Here is a 21,592-nt window from a genome sequence, read left to right as displayed (position 1 = left end):
CCGTGGTGGAGAGAGGGGCCCACCTCTGGTGCCTGTCCTAGGACTTAACTTTACAGCTTTAAAACCTGTGTGCTCGCCAGTGTTTGGTGCAGGACCCAAACTGCTGTGGACGACACAGAAAAGGGCATCTCTGGGTCCCGGAAATAAAAGCATTCTCTTCTTCTGGGGCTCCTTGTGCTTATCTAGAAATAAGAAAGGGGGGGTGGAGAAGTGCTCACGGAGAGAGTACAGGATGGTGGTCCAGGGCCCAGTGTGGGGTCTACAGGCCACGTGGGCAGTGTGTCCTCCACAGGCTGCCAGGGTCCTGGTCACTTGCACTGCTGTCACTTCCTCCTCGCTCTTTTTGTTTTTTGGTACTGGTTAATGAGCCCCGGGCCTTTGCACTGAGCTACGCTTCTAGCCCTTTCTTATTTTTTATTTTATTTTATTTACTTATTATTTTGCAGTACCGGGATTGAACTCGGGACCTCGCACTTGCGAGGCAGGCGCGGCACCACCGAACTAAATCCCCAAGCCCATATTTTTATTTTTAGACAGTCTCACCAAGTCACCAAGTTGCCCAGGCTGGGCTTGAGTTTGTGATCCTCCTACTTTAGCCTCCTAGGGTGCTGGGATTAGACCACCATGCCCAGCTCACCTCTGAACGTCTTTATGCTGCCTGCCTGACCCACAGAGGAAATTGTCCCTGATTTCTGCATGGATCTAGAACTCAACCTATAGGAAAGAAAAACATTTAAATAATGCTCCACAAAGAGCTTTCACTGGGAGCCTGGGGGCAGAAATAATACCACTGGTTAAAAAGTACACAAATATAAAACAGGAAACCTGCTCTGATCTTACGTCTCCAAGACAACCACTTTGAACACAGGTGTTAGAAGCTTGAGGCTGAGGGCAGGAGCTGTATCTCCTGCAGACTGAAAAAGGAAGAATGAGTTGAAACCACAGTGTTTCAGACCTCACCGTCATAGAGCACGTTAGCATCAGTGGCAGGGGTTGTGCGGCCTCCTCTGAGGCTCTGAACTGGAGCCCAGCTGGCTGAGTCTGGTTCTGTCCGGATGGGGGAGGTGGGAGGTATCTGTGACTGGGACGGTGGTGGTGGCAGGGACGGTGACTGGGTGTTCCCGAAACCCCTTCTGGTTCTCCCATTCTCTGACCTCCGCCAACAGAAGTGGCTTTGAGAGGTACAGGGGACTGGGTGTATACTGTCAGTCATAGGCCAGAGCTCCCCTTCAGGGCTGCAGGCTGCCTGCTGGGGCTGCCTTGGCAGTGGCCTCTCCCTTGCTTTCTCTTTCAGCTGCATCCTTTGTCAGTCACGGCTCCTTGATGGAGGGGACTGGGCTGCTCGGTGGGGAGAGCCAGGATACACTCTGCCGAGGTTTGACCAGTCTGCTTTGATTTCTTATCAGAACTCTATTTTGTTTCCCTATTGGGGGTCGACCCCAGGGCCATCATGCTGAACAATGTCCCCAGCCATCTATTTTTGTTTTTTGAGACAGGGTCTCGATAAGTTATTAAGTCGCCCAGGCTGAGCTCCAACTTGCAATCCTCCTGTCTCAGCCTCCTGAGTGCTGGGATCACAAGGTTGTCTCCCCATGCCTGGCTACATATAATTGTTCACAACCTTGAGGCAAGCCCTAATTGCTCCCATTTTACAGATGAACAAACTGAGGCTCCAGGGTGGCGTCACTTACACAGATGTCACGTGGGTGGTAATGGGCAGAGCTGGAATTTGGGGAGGCACAGACTCCAGAGCCTGCTGGTCCCTTCCAGGAGCAGGTGAGCAGAGGGGCTGTGGGGGCTGGGAATGCAGCCCAGGGTGGCTGGTGAGGGAAACAGGAAGTAGATCTTTGCTTTCTATTTCTATTTTAAATAAAGTTGCCCAAGAGAAACCAAAAATATCACTAATGGTTTTAAAGAAACAAATGGAACCAAACTCCTGCTGTCTCCATACTGGTCTTGGAAATATCACTCTGAACTTTTAAAACCTCTCTTCCCATGGAGAAAGAACTGCTTCTGAGGTTACCGCACTCCGTCTGTTGGGTTTTATTTCTGGTTTATTTGTGAGGCTGGAGAGCAGCATTAGAGGGATAGCCAACGCTACTTGTACCTAGAAAGCAAGGCTCACCCTGCACAGGAGGAAGTAGACCAGCCCAGGATCAGTACAAGTGCTGGGGAGACAGAACAGTGGGGGACTGGGGATTCTGAGGGAGGTGTTTCCCATTTCTGCGAGTATAAGAGAAAGACTGACGGCTCAAACGCAAAGCTCCAAAGCTCACCCGGCTGTCCGCACATTCTCCTTGCGCAGGCCTCAGCTGCATAAACTCACTTTCAGCTTCTGCCCCTCATGGTCTCTGGGGTACTCTGCAGAGCCAGCCCCCTGGGGACAGAGTCTGTCTTACACAGGCGCTCTCTACACAGTGCCTGACCCGAGAGTGACCAGGAGGGCGTGGAGCACCTCTGTCCTCAGCACCTGGCCAGATGCCTTTTCCTTACTCTTGAGCCCTGACTGCCTAAACCCTTGCCAGTTTCTCTGATGGGAAGGTGCTTGGTGGCCACTTTACATACAGCATGTTGCTAAGCATGTAGGGACCACCAGGAGAGGAAGGGCTGCTTCAAACAGTCTGTGCTCACAGATGTCTGATGCAGTGTTGTTTGTAACAGGAAAGGAGGGGGACAACTAGAATGCCCCCAGCAGAGGACTGCAGGCCCTCAGCAAGGAAGTGAGCAGCTGTTTTACAGTAAGGCAGAGCCAAATGTCCCCAAGTGACGTCCAAGGACAGTTAGACGGTGTGAAGCCACTTATGTAAAAGCAAAACCAAAAAAGGGGAGACACACACAGAGGTGAGGCATATATACAGAAAAATTCTGGAAGGACATACAAGAAACGTAATTCTCTTCTCTGGGGAGCAGACTCAAGAACTCAGGATCGGGAGCTTTTGTCCTAATTGACTTCTGTCAGTGTTAAATTCTTTTTTTTCATCCCGGCTGTATTGCTTTTATCTTTTATTTTATTATTTTTTTTGGTACTGGGGATTGAACTCAGGTCTTTGCGCTTGCAAGGCAGGCCACCAAACCGCTGAGCTAAATTCCCGGCTGCTTTTATCTTTTAAAACGAGAAACTAGACCAAAGAACACGTGATCTTTAGCTGGTGACGCAAAACCTTAACCCCATGATGCCCTCATCCCTCATCCATGGGGCGGGCAGGGCCAAGGGGGCATCAGAGGAGGGTGCACCGGCCTCCCAGTGCTGTCCCACAGGCAGAGACTAGGTGGGCAGGAGACTGTCCCAGCCCTGGAGGCTGGAGCGACAATTTCCTGGACACTCACGGACTCCCTTGCCACAGCCCTGCTCTGGAGATGCCCACTTCCCTGCAGCACTGACCATGTCCTCAAGGACCCACGGCGCAGCTTGGCTTGGGGTGAATCAAATTCTATCTCACTCAGCAACTGCCACGGGCTCACCAAGTGTTTGTTGTAGGAGTCCAAGCTGGCTTTAGATTCGAATCCCAGGAGTTCTGTGGTTCAGCCCCATTTTACCTTTTCAACCTTATTTTCCACGATTTCTTTGTATATCTCAACTTATGAGGCATGATTAGGAAAAATCTAGTGAATGTTTTAACTGAAAAATATTAAGGCAAAAGACATTATAACGAATCCCCCGCAAGCACCCCCCTTGCTTCAAACACACTCGCCACTCTGAAGCGGATCTGAGTCCTCTTCTGCATCTTCAATTGTGCTGCCAGGGCTGTACCACAGTGCCAAAAACAGATTGAGAACATTTGCTCTCACGCTCATTTTGATTTCAGGGGGAGCCGGAAGTTGCACAGTGCCAGGCCAGGGAGCCATGTAGGCACCGGGCCCGCCTCTGCTGCAAGGCACCCAGCATGCACTGTACTTGTGATCACAGTGGAAGGCGCTTGAGGTCTTCAGAACACTTTACAGCAGCAGGAGCGATGGGGTCTGTGTGTGTGAAGCACAGGGGTGGGGAGCCGGGGGATATTCTGAGGGCAATTAATGGCAGTATCTTTCACTGCTAATAGATTTTTAAAAAAATTGTTCTGTATGTTGATCACACCCTGGTGGCACTGCCTGGCTGGAATCCTGACCACTCCTCACACCGGTGTGATCTCAGACAAGTCACTGAACTCTCAGGGTCCCTTTCCTCATGCAGGAAGCAGAGAAGACAAAGGCACCCACCTAAGTCCAGGCACGAACTTGGAGCCAGCAGCTGGGAGTGACCCAGTGAGAGCCAAGCACAGGGCCCGACCTCTGCTGCTCCCATGCCCCTCGATTCTGGCCGCAGTGCTGTTAGGCAGCGGCCCCTGCTGCCGGGCCTTCCCTTATTGCCTCTGGAACCTGTGGCTCTTGGACTTCCAGGATTACCTGGGCAGCTGTTGCAGTATAGGTCCTGGACCCAATTCCTAGATGGCAAGTTGCCCGGCATGGCCAGGAGCCTGCAGTGATGGGTACCATGGGGTCACGTGGAGAAAGGGTTCTCCTGGTCATGTGGGACCCACTGGCAATGTTTTGGTCTTTCTTATGGTGCTCTTCTCAGGTGAGTGTTGGAAGGTCACCTGGTCTCGGTCTCAGCCGGTTTAGCTTTGTCTTCTAGATGCCCCTTGCACATGGGTCTCCCACAGATGCCTGCGAACTGTGAAGGACCTGCTAGAAGTCCATGCTCCCAGTCTGCTGTGCGCTCGTCCCTGGCGGCAGTGTGGCTGAGCTGAGGCTGGGGCCGAGCTGATGGACTACACAATCCTGCAGGCTCCTTCGGCCTCTCCCAGGGCTAGCTAGCTCCCAATAGTCCTGTAGGAAAAGCAGACCACTGGGTTTTCTTGAAATTTCCATGTGGAAAGGAAGTGGGAGTCTTTCTTCCTTCAACAGGGGTGCTGCCAGCCACTAGGGAAGGCCTTAAAAACAGAGCCCTCCCTGGCCACTCTAGTCTGGATTCTGAGCACACGTAGGTCGAAGGCAGCACCTGGGAATGCCAGCAAGCTCTCCAGGTGGCCTGAACACTGGTGAGAACGAGCCACCGCTGCTAGCTGGCTCCAGGTTCTCGTCCTGGTGCCTCAGCGTGGCACGAAGGAGGAGCTCTGGGGAGACTGTTGTGTGTTCCCCGGAGATCTGGGTCCTCGAGTAGTGGCTTTGGGAGGAGGGTGAACCTGTACTAGGCGGGCCCAGTGCATCGTAAAGAATCAGGCGTTTCCCACGAGACTGGTTAGTTCACACAAGAGGGATGCCATAGAATCTCGGCCCAGCCCCCCAGCTCCACTCCCTGGCTCACGATGGGCCTTGCTCCTACACTAGCTCCTCACAGGATGCAACTATCCACCTCTCTCACCAGAAGCTCAGCGAACAGGCTCCTGTCTGGAACTCTGAGTCTCCAAGACTGAGCTAAACCTCCTTTCTTCTTCAGCAGCCTGCTGTGGGTATTTGTCGGTCAGGAAAAGCTGGCTAACGCAGGGCCTGGAGCTTCTGAAGCTGCAGCGCCCCCCACCCTCCAGCCACAGTAACCTCTTGGCTGAGGGCCCTCTGGAGCTCCCCTTGTCAGGGGCGCAGTGAACACAGCCCCAGAGCCTTCTACAGGGCGAGGGGGTGGATGCCGGCATGGGGAAAACAGGCTGGGGAGAACACGAGTCCTCCAAGGAAGGGGAGATAGCGTCCTTCGGGAAAGGCCCAAGGGCTGACAGGGCCAGGGTTGCCTGTCACAGCACTGGTCTCTTTCAAATTCAGACAGAAAGCATCCTGCTGCTTCCCTGGCCAAGCCAGGTCTGTGCAGATCCACCCTGCTGGAGCTCTGCAGGCATTGCACAGCTACCCAGACAGAAATGCTTCACTGTGTTACTTTTTAAAGTTTCCTCAAAGTGTCAGAATAAAAAGGGAGTGAAAGCTTCCACTTGTCAATAGGAAATCCACCCAGCCCTGTCCCCAGCTCTGCCCTAGGAGCTTCACAGATTTCCTCAAGGTAAAAACAAACAGCACGCCCATCTCTACTCTTTTTGAGAATTCAATTCTTCCTTTAATATAAATAAGGCAGCATGGAACACTGACAGCCATGTTGCTTTCTGCTCCAGATGCAGCTTCGGGCCTCACAGCCTGGCCCTCGTGGAGCTGTCTAATCAGGAATGCAGTTATGTGCCAGCGAATGTCCTCTTGGAAGCAAAGGGGACACCTAGGGAGACCCAGGCCTGGCCTCAGGGCATGGGGGGCTCAATAAATAAGAAAGTGCCCTGCATCGGGAAGTGGACCAGAGGGCAGGGAGCTTGGGAGGGGCATAGGACCTGTCACCGTCTGCAGCCGAGCCTCCCCCTAACCCTGGGTGGACAGCCCACCTTCTGGAGCTTTCTAAATGCCAGGCGAGAGCGTGCCCAGAGTAGGGGAGCAGGCCCTCTTCGGCTCAGCTGGATATGCTGCTGGGGCACATGGCGGGCTTAACATAGGCATGGCCTCATCCCTTCCTCCCGCCCTGTGCAAGAGGAAACCCTAGCGGGCTCCCCAAGGGGGAGGAGGCCTGGAGATGAAGCCACAGGTTCTGGGCCTGCTGAGGGTCTCCAGCCCCCGCTGGAATCTTCAGGTCCAGCCCAGGCAGGCAAGGGCTGTGTGGTAAGCAGGTCCCTGAGCATGAGGAATGGGGGCAATGGCTTAGGCCAGTGGACTGAGCTGGTTTCCACGGCAGCTTCCAAGCCCACCCTGCCCTAGCACAGGACCCTGAGGACAATGCAGATACGGCAGTAGGTCCTTAGGCCTGGGCTTTGCAGCTGTCTCTGAACTGGGCTGGACTGCCAGCTGGGCCTGGGACCCAGGCACTACCCCCTGCCCAGTTACCACGCCTCCTTCCTTAGGTCAGCGTCCACCATCTGCCCATGCCCTCCCCTACCATGCTAATGGCCAGAGACCAGCTGTTGAGAGAACAGAGAAACAAGGGGCTACTGAGCTGGCAGGCACGTAAATGGCACCTAGGATACCTGGGTGAGCACAGTAACGAAGGGGCAGGAGGGAAGGGGGCACCTGAGTGAGAAGAGTGGCCAGCTTTGCTCTCTACCCACAAGCACCCATGAGCCACTCAGGGCTGCGACGACCGGGTCACGTCTCCTAACCGTGTAAGAAGTAGCGACCCCCATGCAACCCCTACTGCTGTGCACCAGGTGCTCACGAGTTGTGAATCCCACGGCTGCCACTATTTGTGCTTTGGCTACCAACAGCTGGGGCCAAGGCCGCCTGGGAATAGGCTGCTGGGTCTTCACACTGGGTCCCCTGCAGCAGCATCTGTGGAGATCTGATGTTGATGGGAGGCACAGATTGGACCTGGGATGCAAATCAGCGCTTCCATTCTCTCCGGCCCAGCATCCGCAGAGAGCTGTCACTGTCGAGGCTGTGTGTGACCCAAAAGCACTCTGTGAAGCACCACTCCTTGAAGTTCCCCAGCTTCCCCTGTAGGGCCATCAGGGAAGCAAGCCATCGTCAGGCGTGGTTCCACCGCTGCAGGCTGCAGGCCCCAGAGGGGCACGTGTGGGACACCTGCCCTCCCTCCTGGGCCCAGATCCCACATGCTCTACAAGGCCACAGTTTTGGGGGGCAGGCCGGCGTGGTCAGAGGGCACGTGGAGGGAGTACTCTCTGATGAGCGTCGGGGCATTCCTAAGCATCTCGTAGAAGGAGTCCAGGGTCTTCTGGTAGAGGCCGCGCTGCAGGACAAAGGGCCGGAAGAGGTTGAGTGGCTCCGCCCTGAGCACCGCCTCCGGAAGTCCCATGGCCTCGGGCACCCTGCGGTTGCCCACGAAGAAGTGATGGAGCTTCTTGTCAAGCAGGCTCTTCTCCAGGAAGTGGAGCAGTTCATGCAGGCGTACGTCCAGCTGCTCGGCCTTCCAGTCGGCAGCCCGCCGCAGGAGCAGGAGGTGCAGCAGGGTGGTCTTCAGGTGGTAGCGGCCCAGCCCGCTGGGGCCCGTCAGGCGGCGCTGCTTGGAGAGCAGGAAGGAGGCTACCTGCAAGCAGCTGAGGTGGCAGGCGCCCTCGGGCAGCGCCTTGGACATCATCCTGAGGAAATGCCGCTCACAGACAGCAAAGGACAGGAGCCAGTCGGTGCTGGAGGCCGGGCCACCCCCAGAGGGCTCCCTGCAGAGTGGGGGTACCAGGTACAGGTCGGAGTCTTCACACTGCACCACGGGTGTCAGATGGAAGGGCACGCACTTCCCCGAGCGGAACCGGATCCTGAGGGACCCTGGGGAGGCCAGCTCTCCGAAGGCCAGGTCAAACTCGTACTTGTGGGCAATCGGGCGCCAGGCTCTGGTGAGGGCCATCTGGAACCACTTCATGACCTGTACGGTGTCCAGGTACGGGGCCTCCTGGGCACACAGCAGGTCCGGCATCTCGCAGCTGGGTGGCGCCCTGGCACTCCGGCCGTGGAGGAGGCACAGCATGTCTTCCCCGAGCGGGGTCTTACTGCAGATACAGCCGAGGGTGTGCCCTACCTGGCCCACCTTGATCTGCCCGTAGCCCTGGCGATCCAGGGGCACGGGGTGGCTGCAGCACCAGAGTTCGGGGTGGAAACGGTAGGGCTTGGGGGGTGTGAAGGGCACAAACAGGTGGCACCGCAGAGGCCGATCTGCCTGCCAGCCCTCGTACATGCTGTCCACGCCGACGAAGTCCTCCACCTCCATGTCCACGTCCCGGCCGCAGAGGCTCCTCAGGGCTCCCAGCAGGTCATCCACGAAGCCTTCCACGAACTCCCTGGTACGGGCGGCGTCAGCTGTGGCTGCCCGGATGCAGCGGTCGTAGAAGTGCCCGAGCTCGGCCTTGCTGGGCAGTGAGAGGTCCCGCAGTGGGGCCCCTCCCAGCGCAGGCAGCTCATCCTCCTCGCTGCCCAGGCTGTCGGGCGGGGGCGCGTCCTGGTGGTCCTGCCGCCACACCTCGATGATGAGGAAGAGGATCATGCACAGCGTGCTCCATAGGTCCCAGGCAGCGTGGGTCTCGTGCTGCTGCCGATCCTTCTCGGCTGCCTGCTCCAGGGCCTCCTTCTCAGCAGCCAGCCGGGCCACCTCCTCCTCCAGGCGCAGCTGCTCCAGCTGCAGCTTCTCCTGGTGGGCCCGCATCTTGCGCATGATCTCCTCCTCGCTCTCGGGGACAGTGGTGTTCTCCCGCGGGAACAGCAGTGGGTGGTTGACGATGGCCGTCACCACCACCAGACACACCCGGAAGAGTGGCAGGGCCATGGCCTTCCTGGAACGGAGAGGAGATTTAGGTCAACTTTCCTCCATGCCCTGCCCCATGGAGCCTGCAACTGTCTCCGTTCTTCTCCCGCCCAGCCCCAGCCACCAGGCCTGCAGGAAGGAGGTGGTGGACACCTGTGGTGGACACCTAGGTCAGTCTGCTGGACACTCCTCTTACTGGTGGCAGGGCCCTGCTGACCCTGCGGGCCAAACCTTTCATCCACTGGTGCTCAGGGCCAAGGTGTGGACAAACCTCACCCTTGGTTCCAGGGTGTGCACCATGCAGGCCCGAGATGGTCAGACTGCTTCACGAACCACCCCAGCCACAACCAGAGACTGGTTCTCTGATGAACAAATGACTTAACCCAAGCCACTGAAGGGCAGAGGGGCTTGCTGGGACCATGGGGAGGAGTCTTACCCTGCCTCAAGGGCTGCCGGGCGGGGATCACACCTGCAGTGCCAACTCCCCACCGCTGGGGCGGGGGCTGCCTGAGGAAGACAACTGCAGGACACAGACCCTTGGGCCCCACTGTGCAGGGAGCCTTTATTTCTGGGCTTTTGCAGCCTTATGAGTCCATGAAGAAATCATTTTCCTTTAAGTCCTGTTCAGCTGTTTTTCCATCACACGAAATCAAAATAATCCCAAATCAAACATGGTCTTCTACCTCCAGTGAATTCTGTTGAATGCCTGTGTCTTCCTGCAACACAGTGAAGGCTGGTGGTTAGAACGGAAGGCTCCAAAGCTGGCCCTGTCACCGAACAGCGATGTGTCTGGCCATCATAAACCTTCTCGGAGATCAAGCCTCCTGCTCCAAGAAGAAAGCAATGATGTCCCACAGTGTCATGGTACTGAGGTCCTTTGTTTCCCTCATAAGGTATCACACTTTCAAGTCTGATTAACTGAAAGAAAGCACACCATTCCCCCAGGACAAATGGATCGTTAGGCCCCAATGACTAGTGGAAGGGCTAACGTCTTGCAACCCTTGCAATTCGAATCGTGATTCATAGATCATGGGCTGCAATAGCTCCTACGAACCTGTCAGAAATGCAGAATCTCAGCCCTGGCTCTACACCTATTCAATCAGAATCTGTTTTTTTTTTTTGGTACCAGGGATCAAACTCTGGTCCTTGTGTGTGAGGTAGGCGACGGAACTACTGAGCTACATCCCTGGCCCCAGAATCTGTATCTTAACACCACCCACATTAAAGTCGGAAGTACTGTCTTACAGTATAGTATCCTCCCACTCCCATCCATGATTCCACTTTCAAAGGTTTCATCTAATTACAGCCAACTATGGTCTGAAAATAGTAAATGAAAATTTCCAGAAATAAACAATCCATAATTTTTAAACTATAATCATTCTGAGAAGTGTGTTGAAATCTCATGCTTTTCTACTCTTTCCTGACCAGGATATGAACCATGCATTTTCCCAGAATATCCACCTTGTATATGCTACCCTCCCATGAATCCTCATCAGATGACTATCATGCTATCACAGTGCTTGTGGGCATTTTTTTTTTGTACCAGGGATCAAACTCTGGTCCTTGTGTGTGAGGTAGGCGACGGAACTACTGAGCTACATCCCTGGCCCCAGAATCTGTATCTTAACACCACCCACATTAAAGTCGGAAGTACTGTCTTACAGTATAGTATCCTCCCACTCCCATCCATGATTCCACTTTCAAAGGTTTCATCTAATTACAGCCAACTATGGTCTGAAAATAGTAAATGAAAATTTCCAGAAATAAACAATCCATAATTTTTAAACTATAATCATTCTGAGAAGTGTGTTGAAATCTCATGCTTTTCTACTCTTTCCTGACCAGGATATGAACCATGCATTTTCCCAGAATATCCACCTTGTATATGCTACCCTCCCATGAATCCTCATCAGATGACTATCATGCTATCACAGTGCTTGTGGGCAAGTAAGTCTGACTTAATTGATAACGGCTCCAAAGTGTAAGAGTAATAATGGCTGGCAGTAAAGATCTGCCAAAACAAAGCAGTGAAGTGCTTCATTTCAGTGAAAAGATAAAAGTTCTGAACTTAAAGGAGCTCATATGCCAAGGCTATGAAAATCTATAGCATCGGTGAATTTTCAGTCCCTGAAATTGTGATGAAGGAAAAAGAAACATTAGTTTTGCTATCACACCTCAAATGGCAAAAGTTATGGCCACAGTGTGTGATAAACAGAGACCAAGTTAAAATGAAAAAAAAACAAAAACATTAAATTTGAGTATGTGTTATGTATATACAGGAAGAACACTATATGTATAGGATTCAGTACTACCTGTGGTTTCAGGCATAGGGATGGGTGGTCCTGGAAGTATTCCCCTCAGATAAGGGGGCACCTCATATAAACCCTACATTACACTTTCTCCTCCTTCCCACTGGAACCTTGGGGATTTACAACCTGCTCTTTCCACCCCTGCCCTTGGAACCTCAGTGAAGAGTGCAAATAGCCTAATGCAAATCAGGGCAGTCTTGAAGATTGCTGCAGAACAGAGAGAACACAGAGGGCTTCTCCAGTCACCCCCACCATGGGGGGTGGGCACAAACCAACACTGGCCTATGGGAGCTTCTGGTTAGGAGCTTACTTGCTTTGGCTTGAGCTCTTGACCTGGAATTTGCAAAATGAAATTCCTGCCCTGCCGGTGCCTAGGAGCAGGGAGGTGTCACTAGGTGAGGATGCCTCAGGAGGTTGTCTCCAGTAAAGGCAAGATGTGGCTGGCTGCCAGTCATGCTCGGGCAAAGCTGCTCCTCTGCTGTGACTCAGACAGCTCTGCCCAGGCTCAGGAGGTCTTGTCAGCAGGGTCTACAAGGCTGGGGAGGGAGGTCCAGCTGCAGTGGAGCCCAGGTGCGGACGGGTTCAGGCTCAGCCGTGACTGAGTGACTAGAGTTTCCATAGTCAGCAGAGGGGGGCCAAGAGGAAGCAGAGGAAGTCAGTCTTGCAGGGAGGAGAAAAATGAGCACAGGAATGGGCAAAGAGCAATGAGCTGGATAACTGCAAAAACAAGTGAGCCCCAGTTCCTACATGAGCGAAACAGCAATGGAAGGTCCTTCCGGGGTGTTCAGGGCAAAACCACAACGCCGGATCAACTTTAAAGGTGCAGAGCGCCTACAGCCGAGTATCTGGGGGCAGCTGGTTAGGAGCTTCTTCAGGGCCCTGTACCACAGGGGCCACCTCCAGGCACCACAGGCCCTGAGCAGACATGGGGACAGCCTTGGCCACTCACCACCCGGGAGGGAGTCAGTGTCCACGCCAACTCACGGGACACACCCCTGATGGAGAAGTGTGTCATCTTCCAGCCTGGACTTAGGCCTCCTCCTTTCTACCCAGTGGCTTCTGTTATGCTAACTTGGGCTCCTCCTGTGGCTGCTGGAGGGTGGTGGGCTCTTGGGGACGCCTGGAACCAGGGCAGGCAAGGTCCAAACACCAAACCCAGGGGCCAAGAGGATGGACCTGCAGGAGACAGACTGAGCAGGAACCCTGCATGTGACCTGGATGGATGTGACCTAGGACACTTGCCCAACTCCTCCAAGCATCTGGAGGAGGCTTCACCTACCACCCGGAAAAAAGAATTCCTGCTGCTGTAGAGCTTGAACAACATAACGGATGTGAAGGTTTTGGTGAAACGCCTGCCCCCAAGTGCCATTCTTATAAAATGGCAGCTGTGATGGAGTGCACAGCTGCCTCTACCTGCAGGGGCTCACAGCGCCCCATACGGAGATCTGGCAGGACAGAGCCCCCTTCCGCCCTCCGAAAAAGGGACAACAAACCAGGGAAATAGCGCAACAAAGTGGAAAGTGCCCGGGCTGAAGACCCAGCAGCCCTGGCCTGGAACTTGGCAGTGTCCCCTGCTGCAGGATCACAGGGGATCCTCAGCCTCCGGAGGACTCCCCCTGCCTGACTGCCAGAGGGGTCAGAGCAGCCCCTCCTTCACAGGGAGGGGGGAAGACCAACTGTGCACCCTGGCAAAATGCCTGGCATAGAGCGGGCACTCCAGAAGTCCCAGCTCCTCTCCCTGGGGCTTCCACAGGCCGGCTTCCTCACCAGCCAAGCATGCCAGCCCTGCCCAAGTCCAGGGCGTGGAGGAACCCACGCTCAAAAGTGCTCTGAAAGCACAAAATGCTCGGCTGTTCTCCAGGTTCCTGACACACAGCTCCACACACGGCCCCCAGCAAGGGGGAGACATTCTACAGCCCCGCCCCTTCACAGGTAAGGCTCTGAGGTTGCCACTGACTCACCTTGCTTGAAGCACGGCCTCCTTCCCAGGACCCTTTTCCAGCTGTCATCTGCTCCTGGCCACGCAGCCCCTGCACAAGTGGGCAGGGGCCAGGCCGAGACAGAAGGCAACTGTGGCTGCTCAGTGGCTAGTGCACAGCCTGAGTCTGAGCCTCTGCTACTTTCCCTTCCCAAACCAAGCCGGCCCAACACAAGCCTGGAGGGCCCAGGTCAGAACGGGGCCTGACCTTTGCACGATACCCCTGGCATGTGCACACATGCAAACACTCCATCTCCAGGGGCCTCTGCCTGCCTTCCAAGGACACCCGCTTGCCTTGCCCCGAAGTTCCCCTCTCTCCGAGGCTGTCCACACCCATGGCTAGTAACACCGGCTGGATGTTGCAGCTGGAGCACAGCACTGGGTCATGAGCGGGCTTTTATCTGCTGGCCAGGAAGTGGATGGGAGGCCTCCTGAGTTCCTCCCCCCCCGCCTCTGCCACAGAGGGGCTCAAGGAGCTCACAGCTACACTTAGCTGGCAAAGGGCCAGGGCACAGGGGCCGGCCACTGCCCAAGTCTCCAGAGGAGAATCAGGAAGCTCTTTCCTGGGTCCACAGCACTAACCACGACGGCTTCATCCAGCAGACACCATAAGAGCTGTTCGGTGGCCACAACCTCCACTCCCAAAGGCCTCACAATGAAGGGCTGGCCAGTCCCAGGGGCCACTGTCACCTTCCACGAGCTGGTGTGGTCCCTGTTCCACAGGTGGGCTCACCAACGCCCCGGGAACAAGGCCGTAGGAGTCAGAGCCGGGCTGAGACCCAGGCCCATGATGTCCGCCTCCGCCCGCAGAGCCTGGTGTTCCGCAGTGCGCGGCAGCAACAGCACCAGGGACGCGCCAGGAGCTTGGCGACCTCAGATGGGTACGGCAGAGCCCTGGTAGGAAGAACCACGGGGAGTCAGACGGCCACCATGTCAGTCACGTTGCGGGCAGAATGATCGCTGGGTGTGAAGGGCAAGCGAGCGAGGGTATGAAAGCACACTGGGGGGGACTATGATTCCTGATCCTTGGGGCCCCTCCTCGCTCCGCCTGCAGCCCTTGGGCCCCATCCACACCCACACCCAGACACAGCCCTAAACCAGCCTGTCCAGTCCCGTGACCTGTCTGTCACACCCCGGCCCTACCACAGCCAGCACCCACCTGGGCTACAGGGGTGCCCAGGCCCCCTGCTCCCCGGAAGGTGCCTGCAGTAACAGTTCCACCTCCACTGGGTCAGAGAGGCACATTCTCAGGGGAACCCAGGTGAGCGGATCAGGAGCTCCAGGTGGAATCTCTGGGTTTTCCTGCCCGCTCCCACACCAGGTTCCCAGCCAGGCACCCTCGGGCTAGGCAGGAGGAGGCTCCCATCTTGGGGTTCACCCATGGCCTGCCCTGAGCTCAGCTGGTCCAGTGTCACTCTGCCAATGACAACAGCAGAAGCAGCCCCAGCCCAGTGTCACCCACACAGCCCAAAGGAGCAGCTGATGGCTCCCCTTTCTCACTGGAATAAAGGAGGTGGCTGGCAACAGAGGGGACCTCTGAGCCCAGGCCTGGGGGCCTGGCTTGGTCCCGCTCCCCATGTCTCCAGGATCTCTAGGAAAGGAGTCGGGTAATCCACACTGTCGTGAGTCTGGGTCAAGCTCTTCCATCTGCCTGCTCTTGTGCTGGGAACTGCCCCCCCCCCCAGGAAGCATACAACTGTTTGGGGGAATAAAGCCACAGATCAAGAAAGAATTAAGAGCTGAGTTAATCTAGGCCCTGCGTCCAGAAGAGGTGGCCTGGGCACCTCCCGGCACCACCGTCATACAGGGTGGCTGCACCCCAGCTTCCTAGGCCTCGGGGAAGCAGGATTGTGCAAAATCACGGCAGAACGCATGGTGCTGGAGTTGGAAGTCTGAGCCCTGCTGAGGCTGGGGCGCGGGCAGCTTCCCAGTCAAAACTAACACTCGCGCACTCTCTCCCACAGCTGGCTCGCCCTCCTCAGAACCACTGCAGGACTGCTCACCACAGCTCCTGCCTTCTGCCCAAGCCATAGGTCCCGCAAGCCCTGGGGCTGGGTGCAGCACAGGCTCCCAATGTCTCCATGAGAGCCGGCCTGGTGGGGCAGGCGGGGCTGCGGCAGTGCAGGTCTCCTCCAACTCCCTCCTCACAGCAGCCCTGAGGACCACCCGGGGAAGCATGGAAGGAAAAAAGCCTGGCAGGGCTTCAGAGCCACCATAATACCTGGGGGTGGGACCTCGCTTCACATGCACCCTACCTGGGGACAGGGCTGCAGAAGAGGGAGGGCAGGCAAGGAGAGGAAGTGAGGGGAGAGGAAGGAAGAGGACTAACAAATGTAGTTGAGAAAGCAGGTAAAGGGCTTGGCCCAAGGCCTCCCCTGCTCAGCACCCTGGAGCTGCCCCACTTGGTCACAGACCCCACCACCACTTCTTCTTCCCGATCTTCCGGTCACTCTCCCTGGTGTCAGAGGTTGTGAAACCAAGTGCCTCGGTGCCCAGCCCCTAGGGAAAACAAGCCCGGCTGTGCTGCACCCTCAGTCCTGGGGGTGGCCCTAGGGGACAGCCACCACACACACATCCTGTGTACCAAGTATGGTAAGACCTTTTCCCCAAAGAGCAGCCAGTAGTCTGGGATTGATCAAAATCCTCCAACCTTAAAGTGTTAGCTGCTATTTCAAAAATTCTTTCAAGGCCACATGAACCCAGGAAGACACATCCGTGGCCCCAGGCATGTGGCCCCTGACCTGCACTGCCCCCTCCACTTCCTGCCCAGCACAGACTCCTCACCCTGACCCCCCCGAGGACCTTTCTCCCCAGGCCCGGTCCTAATTCTGTTCCCCTGCCCTGCAAGAGCCCAGCTGCCAAATGGGGAGGGGAGGAATGATCACGAGTGTTTGAGGGCTGCGTCTGTGCCAGGCTGCTCACAATGCCACAGGGTCTCCTCCCCTTCCCCATGGCTCTCGATCTAAGGGCTGGGTGCTGAGGAGTGTGGGTTACAGTGTGGTCTATGGACGGGAGCATGGCCCCAGCCTCCCTAAGCTGGGGGAGACCTCAGATTGACCAGTGGAACCTATAGGTCAAGACTGGAGCCTGGTCAAGGAGGAACGGGGAGAGAGGGAGGTGGGAGGGATGGAAAGAGAGGAGACAGAGAGAGTCAGAGAGACAGAGAGAAAAGACCAAACCCCACACCACATGCCCATGGAGGCAGAGTACCAGCGAGCGGGGACAGTACCCTCTTCCCTATGTGTGGACACAGGCTAGACTCACAGGAAATGCCCGATCTCACCATCAAAAGTCTGCTGGGAACAGGGAGGGAGGCCACGCAACACCCCTGGACCAGGGTCATGGGGTGACCGGGCAGCCGAGGCACAGGAAACACAGCAGCCTGGAGCCTGCGATTCTGGGTGGGAGCGCCACAGCCTCCGGCCCCCGGCCTGTCTGTCGGAGGGAAGGAAGCCATCCATCTCCCAGACAGACGGCATCCCTCCGTCCAGGAGCCCTGACCCACGCGACGCGACAGGAATCACCAGGACAGGCAGGTGGGGTGGTGCCTGTGGCTTTGTGATGGGATGGGGGAAAGGAGGGAGAAGCACCAGGGCAAAGCAGTGATGGGACACAGAAGGGGCTCTCCCAAAACCTCTCCATCTGGCCACGTCCCCTGTCCTCTCATCTCTCACCCCAGGGCCCCTCAAATCCAGCAGTCACCATGAGGGGTGGAAGCCAGCCCTCCAAAGAGGTGTCACGGGCCGATACCCAGACCCGATGCAGGTGAACTGGTGTGGGAAGGGTCTTCGCAGATGTGCACAGATTAAGGGTCTGGAGGTGAGAGCATCCTGCCGGCCCTAGGCAGGCCCTAAATCCAACAGCAAGTGTCCTCGCGAAGAGACAGAGGGGGTGGGAGGGAGGAGAAGGGGTAGGGTGGAGGTGAGAGGAAGGTGCCTGCCCAGCCAAGGGCATCTGACGCTGGAGGCGGCAAGGCAGGACCCCCCTGGAGCAGCGCAGGAGAACCTTCTGGAGCATTCAGTAGTACCACAAGCCCATGCAGCGTGCCACAAGTTCACCACCACAGCCCTAGAGCCTGCAGGGGAGCGGCTCCGTGGACACTTAGATTTCAGATTGCTGGCCCCAGGATGGCCAGAGTTCTTGGGATTTTGTTCTGGTAGCCCCAGGAGGCTGAGGAAGCCTCAGTGTGCAATGCAGTCTTCTCTTCCGGATAGGAGCCGCCTTCCCCTTTTTGGGGGAACCCCCAGTCTCCAGCCACCCCTGCCCTGGCCTTTGCCTCTGTGAGGCAGGGCTTTCACAACCAGCCAGCAGAGAGCCTCCAGTCAGTGCTCCTAGCTCCCCCACCCCAAAGTTCTGCACTTTGGTGGCTTCTGGCTCTCACACAGAGCAGGTCTAAGCTTTAAGTCTGCTGTTCAGGGCCTGGCTCCACCAGCTTCAGGGGCCCCACAGCTGTCTCAGCCTCAGATCACTGACTGTGCCCGGAACACCACATCCTAGGCCTGGCATCTCAGTGGGCCAGGACCCAAGTTTCCCCACAGTGAGACCACTGCCAAGGAAGCATCCTGCTGCCCCTACACAGAGACAGATCCTTCCGTCTGTCCGGGAAGGGACGGAGCAGGGTGGAGGCGGACTTGTTCACTAAGGCTCTTCACGCAGGCAAGCTCCTCAGGTGGCATGAGGGCTACCAGCCCCATCCCACAGGCAGGAGCCCGAGGCTTGGGCAGTTTCTGAGCTATATCCCCAGGCCCTCTGACTGCTATACCTGCCACCGTAGGTGCCAGCTAACCAGAGATGCCACACACTAGCCATGTCCCAGGCACACTGGCATGGCTTGGGCTGGTACTTCTCAGGGTGGCTGCCCATCCCGGTGAGCCAGGCGCCAGGATGCGGAAATGCATTAGGCCCTTCCAGGAGCACCGTGGGAAGTCCTGAGGCAGGGCCCCCTTCCCTGCTCCACCCTGTGTTCTGCACACTCCCTGCTTCAGCACAGCAGAGCCCCAGGCTGCCACGGGCAGGCAGAGCTGAGGCTGTATGGATGGGATGCAGGCTTTCCAAGGAGTCAGGGCCTGCCCAGAGGGAGGGGGACGGTGGGACAGAGGGGGCCTGGTCCCAGGACACAAAGGAAAACAAAGCCCTCCGGGCTACTCCCACCCCCTACTTCCTCCTGGTAGACCAGCTGGGGGTCCATGGAATTCAAAGAACCGACAAGGCCCAGCCACTTTCCCTTTGATCCTTAGATGGGAACAAAGAGCTGCTCAGAAGAGCGTGGCAGAGCTCTCCACCTGACTCCAGGCATGGGGGACGCTGGGCCCTGGGACATTTCCATGGCCACAGACAGCCAGCACCCCCAGCCCGGCCTCCCTGCCGCTGTCTCTTACCCAGATTCTGGCCACAGCCAATCCCAGCCTGTTCTTTCCACTGCTCTCCTGGACAGAGCCTAGAGGCCTCCCTGCTGAGGCGTCCCTGACACAAAGCCTGGGCCTCAGGGGGTCTGAGGAGGGGAGAGGGGTGGAGAGAAAGGGACCTACACACACACACACACACACACACACACACACACACCCGCCTGTTTCATCTTAATAAAGAGGAACAGCAAGACGCAAAGACAAGAGGGAGGCCAAACCACTTGCAAAAAACTTCAGGGCTGCTGGCTGGCTTCCTGTCCTGCGTTCTACCCTGCTGCAGGGGCCTGGACTCAACCCCAGGGCTGGTGCTGTCACACCTGTTAGTCAGAGCAGACCAGTTTCCTCCTTGCTAGACCCTAAGGCTTGGAACAGTTACCAAAACTGCTGCCAGGATCACCTGACTACACAGAATGATCTGTGCTGCACAACCACACCCCTTGCAAGTTACGCAAAACAAAACAATGACACAATGAGGACAACCCACGGCCACATGGGTTTCCAGCCCGCATGGAGCGGTAATGAGTGATGCATGCGCTTGCCCAGGCCGTGCCTGGCACATGGCTGGGGTCCAAATCACGGCAGAGGAGCCCAGATTAGGACACGCGTGCAGAGGACTGGGGTGGTGGGCAGCAAGCAGCCAGACAGCGTCATCACTGCTGCGCTGACACTGTGGACAGCTAAGTGAGGCAGAAGTCGTGTAGGTGGCCACATGGGGCTGGGCCCTCCGGGAGTAGGTGCAGAGGATGAGAACACAGCCCTGGAGGCAGGGCTTTAAGATACAGAGAAAACGACCAGGCCCACAAACTTCCCCAAGGACAAGGTAAGTGGTAACACCTGGCACAGTGAAGTCCAGACCGACAGCGATCACCTCTGGGGGGACCAGGATCCTCGGGGCCGGCCTCCTGCGAAGCTCTTTGTTCTTCACGTACACTTGCTACGTGACTCACTGGGTCGCTACTACCTAAGCCCCTGCACTTGAATCCCCATTGGTTGATCCCAGCTGTAACCCACATTGTACCCATGTGGCCTCAGACACCTGACAGTTTGGGAGTCATGGCATTTCCCTGATATCACTTGGAGGTCCTGTTTCATCTCCTGTATCACTAGTGCTGCGCAGAAAGAAACAGCCCCAAGGCCCCTTAGCTAAGAGCTCACCTGTGGTATAGGCTTTGAGTACAGCCGCTAAGGGCCAAACTGGAATCACTGCCTTGGGTCTGAGGCCTGACTCTGCCACTCGCTGTGGCTCTGCTGCTGCTCTGGGCATAGGGGCACAGTCACGCGCCATGCTGTCGTTGGCATCGGTCTTGTTACGACAAGGTCTGCCTTTGATTTGTGAAATCATGCTGTTTGCAATGAAAGGACTCTGCTGGGCAAGGAAACCGCTGTCCCTGCAGCTCCTCCAGAGCCTGGGGACAATAAGCAGGCTTCCTCCTCCACCTGCCTCCTCCTAAAGTCCTCAGGGACAGCCAGAGGGAGAGAAGGGTAGCCCCAAGCTCAGCAACAGCCTTGCTCTCTGCAGCCCAGCACCACCACAGCCCCTCCACCAGGCCCACCAGGCCGTGAGGCGCCTGGGGAGCAAATGAACAGGCAGATGAAGGAACGTGCTGCATTTTCCTGGCTGTCCTATCAGAGAGGGCGTGTGAGAATTTAGATGAAATACGGGCACAAAAAAGGCAGTGACGCCCAGGGGCCTTAAGTATCTTTGGCAGGAGAGTCTGAGAAGGGTCTGGACTGGAGTGGAGGTCTTCAGGAGCTGGCTCTGAGTGTAGGACAGAGAGCCGAGACTGCACACCTGGAGGCCCAGACAGGGCAGAGGGTGTGAGCGGGGAGGGACCACCAAGGATGAACTCGGGCTTTGGGGGCTACACACAGGGCGGACCCCGGCTGCTGCGGCCTTGCCTTTCTAGACTTGAGAACAAATCTCCAACAAAGGGCCCTTTCGTGGCTTTGGACAGGGCCCAGGCTGCAGCCAAGAAGGCTTTGGACACGGTTCCCCTGAGAGCAGCACGTCCACATGAGGAGCACGACGGGAGCTCTGCACAGACAGCCAGGCCCCAAGGGTGCCACCTCCTCTGGGTTGGACCAGGACGGAGGAGGACGCCTGGCCCAGGCAGCCTCCCAGACAGCCCTGTCCTTAGCAGTGAGTGTCCGCCAGGAAGGGAGCCATTTGACAGTCAGGGGCTTTGTGTTTCTCTCCTAGGGATGCCGGAGTTCCATCCCCATTGGGCAGACAAGGAAACAGAGTTCTGTCTGCTCACGTCAGAGTATGCCCCCCACAGCGGCAGGGCCCAGAGGCTCAGCCTGAGCAAGCTGCTGATCGGTGATCTGCTTGCTAGCTTCTGGCCTTGACATTCAAAATTCGTGGGCTTGTTTGAACTCAGGCCCTTCCACATACCAGAGAGTACCCCACTTCTGAGCTGCCTTTCTAACAATTTTTATTTTGAGATGCCTGGGATAGCCTCAAACTTGTGATCCTTCTGCCTCAGGCCCCCGAGTGGCTATAATGGCCTGCCACTCTGTGGGATTCCTTAGGCTTCCTGTGGCCACTGGGCCACGGTGTCCAGGCAGAGGCCCGAGGTGGCACACAGTCTCAGGCTCCAGGGGACAGCTGTGTAGGTTTGACTCTCTCATCTCTGTGGCTTTCGGCTTAGACCTTTCAGGACTGTCCTGAGCAGGGGCAAACACATCCGCCCCCTCTGGGGGGGGGGGGGCT

General features: G+C 56.6%; 1 protein-coding gene across 7 annotated transcripts in view; it reads right to left on the bottom strand.

Moving 5' to 3' along the window:
* Window positions 1–21,592, bottom strand: part of Itprip (inositol 1,4,5-trisphosphate receptor interacting protein) — a 29,923-nt gene that overhangs the window by 2,958 nt on the left and 5,373 nt on the right. For 4 of the 7 annotated variants that reach the window (XM_033761441.1, XM_010626485.3, XM_010626488.3 and 1 more), the window contains exons 2-3: window positions 9,624–9,903; window positions 3,057–9,215 (exon numbers count right to left, since the gene is read on the bottom strand). In XM_033761441.1, coding sequence (XP_033617332.1) covers window positions 7,553–9,208 — 1,656 coding nt within the window. In that variant the 5' untranslated portion in view covers window positions 9,209–9,215; window positions 9,624–9,903 and the 3' untranslated portion in view covers window positions 3,057–7,552. Of the gene's footprint in view, window positions 1–3,056; window positions 9,216–9,623; window positions 10,676–14,164; window positions 14,715–21,592 lie in introns of those variants that run through there. The other 3 variants (XM_010626484.3, XR_004516310.1, XM_019207795.2) reach the window with 3 other exon arrangements.

Source organism: Fukomys damarensis, unplaced genomic scaffold (genome assembly GCF_012274545.1).
Source record: "Fukomys damarensis isolate Sample0158 unplaced genomic scaffold, DMR_v1.0_HiC HiC_scaffold_8, whole genome shotgun sequence".
NCBI classification, from domain to species: Eukaryota; Metazoa; Chordata; class Mammalia; order Rodentia; family Bathyergidae; genus Fukomys; species Fukomys damarensis.
This window is presented reverse-complemented; position numbering and strand designations above follow the sequence as displayed.